Consider the following 14,744-nt stretch of genomic DNA (forward strand, 5'->3'; position numbering starts at 1 on the left):
TAGATCGTGCACTTCAAATGCATGAGTTGTATGATGTATCCTCAAACATATTTTAAACAAAAGGGAAAAAGACATGAATGAAATTTATTTTCTGTCTGGAAAGAAAGTCTCGCAAATGGTGAATACTGACAACACAAGCTTGGAAAAATGTTAGACTTGTATGTTAAACTGATCCAATAAGCAATTTGGATACTGAATGCAATGAAAAGGTTCTCAGATTAAGAGAAGAATTAATGCACGCAGTCTGATAATAAGTAATGAGGGAGAAGTGAAATTAAGACAAAATGGTTAATTAGCAGTGATAGTCACTGATGATAGAGAAAGTGCTGTAACATCAAGCAAGGGCTTTATTTTAAAGTCTTACTCTCGAATTATTGCTTTTTTTTTTAATTACCCAGCACACTGGCTACAAAGGTTTATGAATATTCACTGAGAGTACGTGTATCCTTTTGTGTATTTATTATGTTTCAACAAGTTTTGAAAAGTTATCCAACATAGAACATTTGAACAAAAATTTAGGAATGTCCACTCTACTTGTGTTCTTAACTAATCAGATGGCCGATGTGTTTCTTCTTCAGATAAAAAATGTTAGTATGCCATCAGTAGTCCACGCTCACTTCAGATTTTCCTTTTCTTACTTTTAATATTCTTCCAGCCTCTATCACTAAGTTCCCAATCCACTTTTCAAGATTCCCATATGTAAGAAAACACATTTTTCTCACTCTATACATCAAATACAAATTTGTTCATTTTTCACTGGTGTCCTCACTCGCACCAATACTCTTTTGTTTATAAAACTTGAGGAAAGCGGAACAGTGTCACAAGGAAATGATGTTTCCTAAGCAGATGCCTGGGCAGTGGCACTCTATGCTTAACAGTGGTTTTACTCTACTCACTGATCTTTTATGCTCCCACCTCTACCAAACACTAGAAAATTACCATCTACACAGATCACACGTACTTTTTTTCTTTTTTATAAACCACTTTTAAAATTACCTTTGATCTTTTATTTGGTGTATATGCTTTTGCATTGCTAAATATCAACCGGATGTCTTTGCAAAATTCCAAAGGGCTGTCATAATTTCCCGCTTCTAAAGTTTCCCTTACTGTTCCAAAATCCATTGGAGTATCTATAATATCTCGGTAATCCTAGGTTTTAAAAACAATAATTAGTTCAAAGATTCGATTCCTGTTTTTAGAAATGTAAGTGCATCAAATCTCTAAAATATTCAAAATGACAGAAGAAAAAAGGGTACAAGGATCTTAAGAATCAACAATAATTTTAAAGAAGACATCCAAACATATGGACAAGAAATGTAACAAAATTATATACTTGGCAGCAAGATATGAAATTGTTTTTATTTCCTTCTTTATACCCTTCTATAATTTCTAAGCTTCCTACAGTAAATTTGTGCTTTCTAATTTTTTTTTTTTTTAGGTCATTTTCCATTTCCCTATTAGAAAGTAAAGACAGACACTTTTAACCAATTCATAGTTTTCCTGGGGCTGGGCCTACTAATCCTCCAATTATATTACGTAACACTGGTTAACTACGTCTTAACCCAAGTTACAAGGGTGTCTATTAATTCAAGAAAACTGTGTAAAACAACTCTTCCACAGCTGAATTAGTGGTCAGAGACAAAGTTAACAGGAAGCCTAGTCATCTTACTTTTTGGTTGCTGGGGGTTTTTTCTTTCTTTTTTTTTTGGGCCACGCCACGTGGCTTGCAGGATCTCAGTTCCCCGACCAGGGATTGAAGCCGGGTCACGGTAGTGAAAAACCCAGAATCTTAACCACTAGGCCACCAGGGAATTCTAGACATCTTACTTTTTAATTTGAATACCTCTATCCCAACCTCCTCTACACCAACAAGAAAAGCCCCAAACATTCAAATAATGACAACTTACTGGATATTCAACCAAATCAACAGGTTGTCTAAATGGTTCAGAATCTTCACATTGAAATATTAAGTTCACTAGTTCCTTACACTGTTTCTTCCAGTTGCTTTCAACATAATTGGTTGCTTTGATGCTCCTTGTTTTCCAATCATGAACCTAAAAATACATTCATAACATTAAAAGTTTTTTCAATCTTGGAAAAGCCACACTATGGTATGATATAGCATAATGGTAAGAATGCAACTGAGCTGTTGTCTTCTGTATTATGTCATAATATGTCATTACATGATTTTCTATCTACTTGGGGAAAAAAATCCACCTTTTTAAAAAACCCAGTGTCACATCTGTTACTCTAAAAACATTTTCATTCCACCACTTATCTCCTAAGTTTAGAAAACGTTCTCACAGAACATGAAGTATTACAACGGATAATGCAGTAGGCAGAATAATGCTCCCGAACACGTGTACATCTTAGTCCCAAGAACCTGTGACTATGGCAAAAGGGATTCTGCAGATATGACTAAAAGAGTCGATAGACTTTGAGATGGGGAGACAGTCCTGGATTATCAGGGTGGGCCCAATGTAATCACAAGGGTCCTCATACAAGGGAGGCAGAAGAGTCAGAGGCAGACTGGAAGATGCTATGCTGCTGACTTGAAGATGCAAGGGGACCATGAGGCTCCAGAAGCTGGAAAATGGAAGGAAATGAATTCTACCCTAGAGTTTCCAGAAAGGAACACAGCTATGCTGACACCTTGACTTTAGTCCAGTGAGACCCATGCCAAACTTCTAATCCACAGAACTACAAGGTATTTTTATTGCTTAAGGCACTAGATTTATAATTTGCTACAGCAATCACGACAAATACTAAACAGATACTAAATACTTAGAAGTCTGTTTAGAAATGAAATTATATGAAAATGGTAATAATTCAAATCTTAACTTTTCATTGTTATTTGAGGCAGCATATTATGAAAATTGATGTGATAAACAGCTTAAATTTAAGCATTTGAATGAAATATAAGATAACACTATTAAGCATTTTCCAATTAATAAGCTTTACTTTTAATTAACATTTACATAAGAGCTTCAAGAACTGCTGATGACACCACAATTTTAACTACCCAATATCCAAAGCTTATTTCCCACTTTGTTCTCCCCTATCCTCCCAACAAATCCTCATTTTTAAAAAAGGTTCAGTCACCAAATCCTAGTTAATTTTCCCATTAAAAGGTCTCATCTTCTTTCCTTCCTCTCTATTGCAGGCCAACACTATTCTTTTGTTTTTCTTTTTTAATGGCCACGCCACTGTGCGCTTGTGGGATCTTAGTTCCCTGACCAGGGACTGAACCCGAGCCCTCGGCAGTGAAAGTGCGGAGTCCTAACTGGACCGCAAGGGAATTCCCAGCCAGCACTATTCTTGACTAAGTTTCCCACCTTTTCTCTGAGATTCTTGCAATGAACTCCTAACTTTAATACAAATCTATCTAACTTTAATCAAAATCTGTTTTGGCTATGGAATTGACTCTCTACTGTAAATTTAAAAGAAATCTTTGGTTTACAATATCACCATAATCTGCTCCCAACGTAACAGCCAGACGCAACCACTTTGCTCACTCCAAAATTCAACCCCTACGCCAGTCAGGCCAATGCTCTCAGTAGCCCACTGACATGCCACACTTTCCTACTTTTTTAGCTTGAATCATAATAACCCTTACTTTTCAAGTGTCCTCTTCTTACTCTATCTCATTCTGAGGACACAGTCCAAATCCCAACCCTTCCACTAAACCTTACCTAGCCATCCACCTTACAGTGATTTCTCCCATTTCTCTTATAAAATATTCAATATCAATATCAATGTAACTTTTCAAAGACAACACCTAAAATCTTATGTTGATTTGAAAACACAGAGTAAATAAACAACTAAGGTTAATCACACAAATTAACTTACTCTCCTTCTTCCAGAAGATGTTTTAGGAAGATCACTATCATCCTAGGAATAAAAATCAGAGCATTTTAAGTGTTAATATTTTCATTAGATATGCAATAATCTTAGCATACCAAAGACATTAGGTTTACGAGGGTTATAACTTGTTAACAAAATCTCAAAATACAGAATATTAGATGGTCTTTGTGGCACTCACCCTCCAAGAAACCAACCCTTATTCTTATTCTTAATAACCATTTACATTCCCTAACGTAAACATGCACTAAATCCAAAATATAGCTATAAAAAGTTGCCGTGTGCATGTCCACAGAAGACATGCCCAAGGAGCTTTAAATTTGTGTTTTTACCTCTTCCATAAAACTCAGAAGAGTCTCCCACAGATTCCTACATTTTGTACGCTACACATTTTCTTATTCCCTAAATCACATATTAGCATCCCCATTTTTATTCCAATGAAAATCAGTGAACTACAATGATAGTCTGTGTAGAAACTGACACCACACTGTTTTTAAAAAAATATCCTTCCTGCAACTCCATACAACAACCTGATTTTCTCTGAAGTGAAATTACACAACATCAATGATATCTGCCTTTACTTACACTTCAACACCATATTGAGTGAAGGATTTTAGGGTACTTACAGCATGGTAAAGTTCATTAGTTTTTAATTACAATTAAATCCAACTCTCAGATACTGATTTTTTTTTTTTTGGCTGTGCCACATGGCTTGTGGAATTCCAGTTCTCCAAACAGGGATTGAACCCAGGCCACGGCAGTGAAAGCACCGAGTCCTAACCACTGGACTGCCAGGGAATTCCCTCAGATGCTGATTTTACCAAAAACATATCCAAGGTACTTCTTATAATACACCTTTCTCTATCTCAAATTTGGAAAGAGAATATATTCCACACCTAAGTGAATTCACTTAGACATAACTTGTTTATTTAATATCAATTATTGGCTATTACCTCATTGATGATCTAGATAATTTTAAAATGTAGTTTTATCAAGTGCCCTATTTTCATAGTTCATTGGAATATAGCAAGAATTGATTTAGGTAACCAACGTTTTCTACTTCACTCTTCATTCTAAGTTATCATTTGAAATTAACAAAAATCATTATAAAATTGACAAACTTCATACCAAATCCCCGGCATTTTGCTCATCATTTTCAGAAGTGTTAGAAAGTTCTGAGATATTTGTACAGTCTTGACTCCTAAAAGACAATTTTTTAATTTAACAGTATGCAAATGTAGTCCCTGTCTCCAAATATTCAAACTACAGATTAAGATACAAACAGTTCCCCAACTATGCAAACAGTTCCTATGCACACCTAATTTCAAGCAGTAGAATATCAGGTTTTTACTCTATCCTCTGTGGAAACAACTGACCATACTAGAACACTGAAAGTTAATTTTTTTTTCAATTTAAGTGTGTACAGAAATACTATATGTATAGCCTCAACTGGATGAATACACGGATGAGTTTTTCAAAGTTATCACCACTAGTAATATTTGTACAGTGAGTACCAGGAAAATGGTTGATTTGAGATAAAAAAGAATAGAAGCAAAAAAGGAAGTAAAAACTAAAATAAATTATATCTTAACCTCACTGTAAACACAGCAGAAGAAAGAATCAAAAAATAGGGGTATCTAGACACAACGGAGATGAAAATGGGTATGTGACCTTCCTGAAGTAGAAAGAAGAAACTTTGGGAGGAGAGGCAATAAGTTTGAGTCCTCCAGACATCAGACAGATTCAGCCCAGGAGAGTGAAACAGCTGCAATCAGTTATTCCCCAGTTTGTAGCCAGATACTGAAAATGATGTCAGAGTTTATAAATTATCTCCTCCAGTATATAATTCTTTCAAAGAATTTTTATAACTGGGGGAAAGGCATACAAGGTCATATAGCAAAATCATTCATTTTAAAGGAAAGAGGCTGAGTAATGTGTGCAAAGTCACCCAGAAAATTTCACCAGAACAGATTAGGTTAGAACCTGGATCTCAACCTGCAGGTCAGTTTTCATCCTACTAGTCCAAATCGATTTCCAAATGCAAGAAAAGTGTGGAATATTCACAGGATACAATCCAAAACAGATTAAAACTCAATCTAATCATGAGAAAATATCAGACGAGCCAAATTAATTACACACTACAAAATAAGTGTCCAGCACTCATTAAAAAATGATGAAGTGATAAAAGAAAGGAAAGACTAGAGAACAGATTAAAAGAGACTAAGAAAACAAAACAGTGAATGCAGTGGGAATTCTGGATTGGATCCTGAAACAGAAAAAAACATTGATGTAAAAGCTGATGAAATCCAGATAAATTCTACACTTTAGTCAATAGTACTGTATCAAGGATAATTTCTTAACACTTCATAAGGACACCACAGTTGTGTAAAATGTTAACCTAAGGGGAAAACAGGTGAAGGGTATATGTATACATAGGGCAACTCTCTGTAGTATAAAATTATTTCAAAATTTTTAAAAATAGAAAAAATTGGACTATTCAATTTCTCATTCCTTTACCTAAATTACAATCACAAAAGAAGAAATGTAAAGAAATGTCATTTAATGTAACACATTAAAAGGGTATAATTCAGAGAGCACAAATTAAGAACTGGATAGTTTTAAGAGCACAATATGCAAAGGCACTTTTCCACAACATCTATAATATGAGGTCACTTACTTGATAAATTTCAAAAGCTGGTCAGTTATCTTCTTAGCTGATCTTGCAATTACACTCTCAGGTTCATTAAATGTTCTGGCATTATGTTCTATATATCTGACTTCCCAAACTAATGCAGATAGCCTCCTTCAAAGTAAAAAACAGGCAATTTAGGGCTTAAAAAATGAAAAGACAGAAACCAAGTAAAAAAATCCATCATGTTAAGCCAGCATGATATATTAATTAAACCGTAAGTGTAAAGTTATAATGAATAACTTTCTAATACTGTCAACTTGATCACAGTCATAAGCAATTATACTGGAAGCTGAACTGCAGAGAATACATTTAAGGACTGAAAGTCGTAACAGATCACTTAATCACATCCAGAAAACCAAAAGGGCAACCCTCCCTTTTCACACTGCCTATAGGTATATTTGAAGCTACTGAGACTCAATGAAGAAAATGTGTTAAATACCATCAATCCTAAGAAAGTCAATCTGACTATAAACTCACAAACTGGTTTCTGAACGAATGCACTACAGAGGTAAATTAACATCAACAATGTGAACTCAAGAAGTCAGTTTTTTGTAAAGATAATTTCTCAAAGCAGCTGAATCATACAGAATACCATCACCTGCTTTAAAAAAAAAAAAATCACTGAGAATGGGAAATTTTATAGTTTTCAAAGCTCTAGAAGCCAGAGATAAAAAGTTGATGACTCTGAGGATTTAATCTTTCAAAGGCCAAAGTCATTATTAACTAAATTTTATATTTAAATGGAGCAGCTTTTGCAAGAAAAACAGACTACTAAAGACTGAGGAATGAAACGTGGTACTTCTCCTTATCCAGGTTCTATCCATACCTACCCACAGGCATCTAACACACTGTCTTACACAGGACCAAGAAATGACTATAACAAAAGAAGAGAATGAAACAGAAAATAATGTCAATCAGCCCCCACTCCACCACTGTCACTATCAGCCACCATTACCTCTGTTAACTCTACCTGGTTAACTGGCCAAATATCTTTTCAAATTTTTTTTAAAGTAGGTTTCTACTGACCTGTAAAATCGATTAACAAGTCTCATTCGAATTGTGTACAGATCAGTTGGATAGGCCACTACAGTACAGTACTTTGGATATGTACACAGATCAACCGGACCTGCAAAAGCTGCTGCTATATCTGTAATGGCAGAAGGAAGAATTTTCATCAAGAAATTCATTACCTCTAAGTGATATTTCTCTACAAATCATTCATAAAACATAACTACAATTAGCACTACAGGCTTACCCAAAAAGTAATAAATACAAATTGTAATAAAGAACACAACCACAATTATGCTACTGTTTTAAAATACTTTTGTGGAAAAGAATCTTGAACATAAACTTGTCACCGTAAAAAAACTTACCAAGATTCAAAAGTTGATCTATACCACTAATAATTCGTTCACATTCTTCATCTCTCGATTTCTGACCCCATTCACCATCTTGGGGTTTGTAGAGCAATTTCTCTAGCTCATCTGAAGTGACAGAAATACTGGCTCCTAATTCTTCAGGTGGATCAACTATGAGTCCATCAAAAAAGAAAAAAAAAATCAAACCAAACTAAATATACACTATATTTAAATTCAGTTGTCCAAGTTCACATACAAGATACTAATCAAAGGAAAAAGAAGTTACTTTATAGCAGAAAAACCTGGCAGACACCACCTGAATTAAATGATTAAAGTTAATATTCCCAGTAACAGGACAAACTGCTATCACGTGCCTCCTGATATGATGCACTGAGAAAGACACAACGTCACTTCTCTGACACTCTTGCCAAATATGCAAACTCTGGACTTAATCATGAAATATATCAGACAAACGCAAACTGAGGGAAATTCTGCAAAGTGGCCAGTGCTCTTCAGAAGTGTCATGGTCATGAAAGATAATGGAAAGATTCAGGGATTCCAGACTAAAGGAAACGAAGAAGACATGGCAATGAAATTCAATGTGTGAAAGAACATTAGGACCATGGTCAAAATTTGAAAAAGGTCTATAAGATTAGAATTGTATCAATGGTATTTCCTGATTTTGATAAATGCACTATACTTGTGTTACGATGTTAACATTTGAGAAAATTGGGTGTTCAGAAATTCTTTGTACTCTTTTTGTAATATTCTTAAGTTTGAAATTATTTCAAAATGAAATGTTTAAAAAGTGCAGTAAAAATTGATAATGGAAGAGTATGCACATTTTTTTTTTTTTTTTTTTTCTGCGGTACGCGGGCCTCTCACTGCCGCGGCCCCTCCCGTTGTGGAGCACAGGCTCCGGACGCGCAGGCTCAGCGGCCATGGCTCACGGGCCCAGCCGCTCCGCAGCATGTGGGATCCTCCCGGACCGGGGCACGAACCCGTGTCCCCCGCATCGGCAGGCGGACCCTCAACCACTGCGCCACCAGGGAAGCCCGAGTATGCACATTTTTAAAAAGAAAAAGAGGCAATGTAAATATTCAGAGAATAGTTTCTTGAAAACTATTTTTTTAAAAAAAGAAAAATGTCAACAGAAAGAAGACAAACGTATCAATCTAACAATCTGATAGGTAAAACGATGTTTTAATATTTTAAATTATTTAAAATATTATTATTTTAATATACCTTTCCGAGACTGATAATGCAAATGAGCTTTTCTTCATATGCTTCCAAATTTATTTTTCTGCCTGTTCATGTCTTTTGACAACTCTTCTAAAGACTTATTGGCCTCATTAACATGTAAAATCTCTTTATGCAAGTGCTTTTATTGATTTGGTATCGTTTACAAAGCGGCAGCTATAACTAGCAGTTAAAAGCACTGGTTGGTGCCAGATGGCTTAGGCTAGAATCCAAACTCCTATCCTTTTTAGAGGTGTGTGACTTAGCTAAGTTACTGAAAACGCTCTGAGCCTGAGTTCCTTCATCTGTAAAATTAATAATAGAGCATCACCTCAGAGTAAGATTAAATGAATCGATACATATGAAGTTCTTAGCAGCAGAGTAAGACCTCAAAAAAATGTTGGTTTTCACTTATCTATGTATGTTTTATACAACGCAAAATGTCATTTCATATTGCTAAGTGTAGTTATTTAGAAAACATTTTTTTGAAAAACACTCCTTAGTGGGAAGCAGCCGCATAGCACAGGGAGATCAGCTCAGTGCTTTGTGATCACCTAGAGGGGTGGCAAAGGGAGGGTGGGAGGGAGACGCAAGAGAGAGGAGATATGGGGATATATGTATCTGTATAGCTGATTCACTTTGTTATACAGCAGAAATTGTAAAGCAATTATATTCCAATAAAGATGTTAAAAAAAAACAAAAAGAGGAAAAAAAAGGAAAAACTCCTTATTTCCAAAGTAAAGCAAGGCAACAGTTGATGGAGATATGTCAGAGAATAAAACACAAAGGGGGCTTCCCTGGTGGCACAGTGGTTGAGAGTCCGCCTGCCGATGCAGGGGACACGGGTTCGTGCCCCGGTCCGGGAGGATCCCACGTGCCGCGGAGCGGCTGGGCCCGTGAGCCATGGCTGCTGAGCCTGCGCGTCCGGAGACTGTGCTCCGCAATGGGAGAGGCCACAACAGTGAGAGGCCTGCGTACCAAAAAAAAAAAAAAACACAAAGGAAAAAGGGCTTGACCCTTAAGGCAGACACAAGCAAAAAACACAGGGCAAAGATTTCATGTGTCAAAAATGGTGGATGTGGAAGGACACAAGTTCTTGCATGTTTTTATGCTGAATCAACACTAATATAAAAGAAAGCTTGATGGTGGAGAGATGGGAGCCAACAGATATACAGGGTATCCCTTCAAAAAGTTCAACAAGAGTGAAGTAATTCAGTAGCAAAATGTTCAAGAAAATGAAATGAAAGCTGTTTTAAGGTATAAGACACAAATCCAAACTTGAATGGAGATAGGAAGGAGGAAACTAAAATTGTTGGAGGGAATGAACTAAGTGTAAATATCAGGTCCAAGAGAAGTTCAAAGGAGTGGGACAGCAAGCACTGGAGAAGATACGGCCTTTGGAACAAAGAACTCTACTTCTCAGACAAGTTGAGGTAATGCAAAAGACAGAAGTCAGGTTAGAGCTCTTCTCTGAAGAAAGAACAAGGGTAAAAGAATAAGGATGAGGAAAGAGAAATGGAGGCTAAGTGAAGGAGATCAAGAAGAGACTAAAGCACAATTACATGAGAAATGACAGTTGGTGACTAAGATACAGCGAGCAACAAGCTGGAAACAGGATAAGAATTAAGGAGCCAGATACACATAATTCTGTTCACTTGTTTTAGTAAAGCTCAGTTACCATAAATTTAAAAATGTTTCTCAAAGACCACAAATGTGCTCTATGTGCATTAGTAACATAAAAACTTGAAAATGTATTTTCATTGTTTAAAAATTACATACCATTATCAGGTATTGGTTCCATGTCCCATGGGCTAAGTTTTTCAATTTCAGTATTGTCCCACCTGTTAAAACCAAAAAAAAGTCTGGTTAGCCCTTCATAAAGACAATTGATAGCACGTATAAAATAGATAACTAATGAGAACACTGTGTACAGCACAAGGAGCTCTACTCAATGCTCTGTGGTGACCTACATGGGGAGGAAATCCAAAAAAGAGGAGATATATGTATAGTTGATTCACTTTGCTGTACAGCAGAAACTAACACAACATTGTAAAGCAACTATACTCCAATAAAAAATTAAAAATAGGGGCTTCCCTGGTGGCGCAGTGGTTGAGAGACCGCCTGCCGATGCAGGGGACGCGGGTTCGTGCCCCGGTCCGGGAGGATCCCACGTGCCGCGGAGTGGCTGGGCCTGTGAGCCATGGCCGCTGGGCCTGCGCGTCCGGAGCCTGTGCTCCGCAACAGGACAGGCCACAGCAGTGAGAGGCCCGCGTATCACAAAAAAAATAAATAAATAAAAAATAAACCTGTGGCTAATAACTAGGTACCCACTACAAGAGTAAACAAAAAGATAGAAAATGCAAAAATTAACCTCACTGTAGCAGTAAGTTTAAATAGTATGGTTTTTTCCGAATAGATTATAACAAACAAGTATAAAAATGTATGGTGGATTCAAGGACAAAACCAGAAATGCTGTGTGGCCTGTACCCAGGGTAAGTGAAGAAAGATAGTATGAAGGCCTTGAATGCCACACTTCAGAATGTGGACTTTGTTTCCACAGCCAATGGAAAGGCAGCAAAGACTTTTTTTGAACAAGGGAAATGAAGTAACATGTGCTCCTGAACAATGATCCTGCAATATTGGGTTGAGGAAATATTAGGAGGCTACAAAAAAGGTCCCAGGGAAGCAAGCAGAACCTGTACCAAGGCGGGTACTAGTAACAGAGGCATTCTAGAGAGATGCTGCAAAGGTGAGACTGACGTGACTTAACAACGAACTCAATGGTGTTTTTTTTTTAACCTGAAACACGTCATTCATACCACAACCTGCTGCAGCGAACAAATGTTTGCAGATGACTGGTTTTCATCTGCATACATACCTAACAATGTAACACTGGAAATGACTATCAGGGTACTGTGGCTGATACGGCTCTTGACTCAGCACCGTTCCAAACCACCAAGCATCGTCAATGATAGAACGAAACCTGTCACCTATAAGAGAGACGACCAAGTCTGAGACATCAATTTGCTAACATTAACATTTTTAACTTACAAAATACCTATGACAGATAAAACAAATCAAATAATATTTTTATCTTAAACTTAGCCATTCTTCACCACTTACCTGCAATCTTTAGTGATAAAACATACGTGAAAAAGACATAGTACTACACTCGGCAATTTACCAAAGGTATAAAACCATATAATATAATTGATGAAAACGGTTTATGACTAGGTTCCATTATTTAATGGATCCAAATGCCCACTCCAAAATAAGTTCTATTACAAAGAACAAAATTTAACAAAACTCAAAAATCTTTTACAACGATGTATACAAATCAATAAATATTTAATAAGCATATTAAATGTACTTATGAAATATGTAACTTTTCCTGACTAAAACAAGTTATAAACGTATGATCAGAAGTTAATCCATGATTCTTCTAAAGTTGCTGCTATATAAATATCTCCACATAAAACGGTGTTCTAATTCTTAAGATCTCATAATAAAAATCAGGTCTAAATGTACCCTTAAATATACGTATTTATTATTTAAAAGATTTAAACATCCACATACCCCATTATCTCAGCATAATATAAAAGCAGACAAGCAGAGCTTAGGAGAGCTCCCTATACAAACCAAAGTAACTGGAAAGAATACTTCAACTGACTTCAGTGATTTTAGATTATACATATACATTTCTAAATATATTCTATAACTGTTAACAACTTCTAGAGAAAGAAACTGTATTCGATCTTTGTTTTACATATATTACAAAAGAAACACAGACTGCTGTAATAACCCTATCTCCTCCTTCCCATCCATCCCATCATTTTCAAAACAAAATCAATATGAAAAAAAGTTACTTATCCTTCATTAATAATTCTTTGGTAGATTAACAATTCCTTCTTTAAGAAAAGTTTTACAGAAATAGTATCAATCAAAATTAAAGCTACATATCACTCCCAAGAAAGAGAATATTCCCCACAAATGGTCTTGACTAAAGAAAGTATGCTTTCAATAAATTCTGTAAAACTGAAAAAAATAGCAATATCACAACTATTGGAGCTACATGTTTTGAGGTTAATATATTTTCAAATTTATATAAACATGATCTTTAAGTATATTTTACTTCAAAATCATTAGAAACCCATAAGCCCCTCATCCCACCACCCTTCTACCATTAATAAAATTCAACTTTTGACAGTATTTCATTAATACAGATATTCCAAAACACTTTAACTTTAAAAAGAAGTCTTAATAAATTTTAGCAACAAACCTTTTTAATAGAAGGAATATACCAAAATTTTGATGTAACACCAGGATTGCTGTCCAATTCTATAAATAACCTAATTTAACAAATATCAATTATAATATTTGTTACAATAAGTATTACTGTAATAATAACAAATCCAGGGGCTTCATTTTGAGAAACCTAATACAAAAATATATGGTTACTAAGTGAGCCAGTCTTTGACACCAAGAATTAGTTAGGTAATATTTTTCTTCCCTATTTATCTATCATTAGAATACTTTCAGTTGAGATAAAAATAGTTCTTTGGTATAAGACTAAAAACTTTAACTTAAAAGGAGGCTTAAAAAATTCATTTTCTCATGGTAAAAATGGGCATTTCTATTCCATTAAGATTTTTCAAATAAACCTATTTTGGCTAGTCAAAAGCAGGATAAACATCTGCTCACTAAAAAGTTCTCACAAGCAACTTCCTATAATAACTGCTCAAACTTCAGCAGAAGAGGTAAGATTTTTATGGGGGAGCAAAAACAAATTAATTAGCATAGAAGATATGATACAATAATTTCACAACCTCAAAAATAAAACAAAACCCACCAAATTACAAGGGGTAGTCAGGAATCAATCTCTAGCATTTACTTGTAGAGAATCAAGGTTAAGAAATCTTTTTGAATGGGTATGTTGGTAGAACAAAATGAGAGCTTCTAATTTACACATCATGGGGGTTGAAAACCAGACTGGCTAGGAAACTATAAAGTTCTTTGGAACTTGGCTGTACAACATTAACTTCTACATACTCCAGCTGTTTGGTTTGTTTTTTATTTTGTTCTGTTTTGTCTTTGGTGGCTAAATGCTTCTCTTCAAGAAAACTTTCCTTTACACCTCCAGTCCCCAAAATAACCCTGATTACTTGTGTGGACATTACCATTAAAAATAGTGTACTAAAAAAAAAAGTCTACTAAGAGCAGCCACACTCTCCGATAAGATTTCGTTACAAATAGGGACAACTCAGGGAATTTATTTACCTGTTTCTACTGCCTGCAGAAAAAGGCTGCAGGAATTACGAAAATTAATGAGGTCTGAACATCATTTATGAATGTGTACACCAGCTGACACAGCCTAGGTAGAACTCAGTATTTCACTAAAATTGATAAAAGGAGAATGACTTTTCATTCTCCTAGGTGACTAAAGTCAAACTCAATACATGAGCTCCCCGGACAGCATTACATACTGGAAAGTAATACATATACACCTGTGAAATAACTATTACAGTTGCTGGCCTAATTACAGTCATCAATTATATCCTGAGGAGATTAATAACCTACACAAGTCTAAGCAAGTG

At 35.6% G+C, this 14,744-nt stretch overlaps 1 protein-coding gene across 1 annotated transcript in view; it reads right to left on the reverse strand.

The window, feature by feature from the left end:
* Window positions 1-14,744, reverse strand: part of BRWD1 (bromodomain and WD repeat domain containing 1) — a 122,402-nt gene that overhangs the window by 22,899 nt on the left and 84,759 nt on the right. Inside the window, exons 28-36 of the mRNA XM_082654396.1 lie at window positions 12,029-12,140; window positions 10,930-10,991; window positions 7,927-8,082; window positions 7,580-7,700; window positions 6,539-6,664; window positions 4,990-5,062; window positions 3,850-3,891; window positions 1,908-2,054; window positions 997-1,149 (exon numbers count right to left, since the gene is read on the reverse strand). Of these exons, the coding sequence (XP_082510522.1) occupies window positions 997-1,149; window positions 1,908-2,054; window positions 3,850-3,891; window positions 4,990-5,062; window positions 6,539-6,664; window positions 7,580-7,700; window positions 7,927-8,082; window positions 10,930-10,991; window positions 12,029-12,140 (992 nt within the window). The remainder of the gene's footprint in view (window positions 1-996; window positions 1,150-1,907; window positions 2,055-3,849; window positions 3,892-4,989; window positions 5,063-6,538; window positions 6,665-7,579; window positions 7,701-7,926; window positions 8,083-10,929; window positions 10,992-12,028; window positions 12,141-14,744) is intronic.

This window comes from Grampus griseus (genome assembly GCF_964374135.1).
Source record: "Grampus griseus genome assembly, chromosome: 5".
NCBI classification, from domain to species: domain Eukaryota; kingdom Metazoa; phylum Chordata; class Mammalia; order Artiodactyla; family Delphinidae; genus Grampus; species Grampus griseus.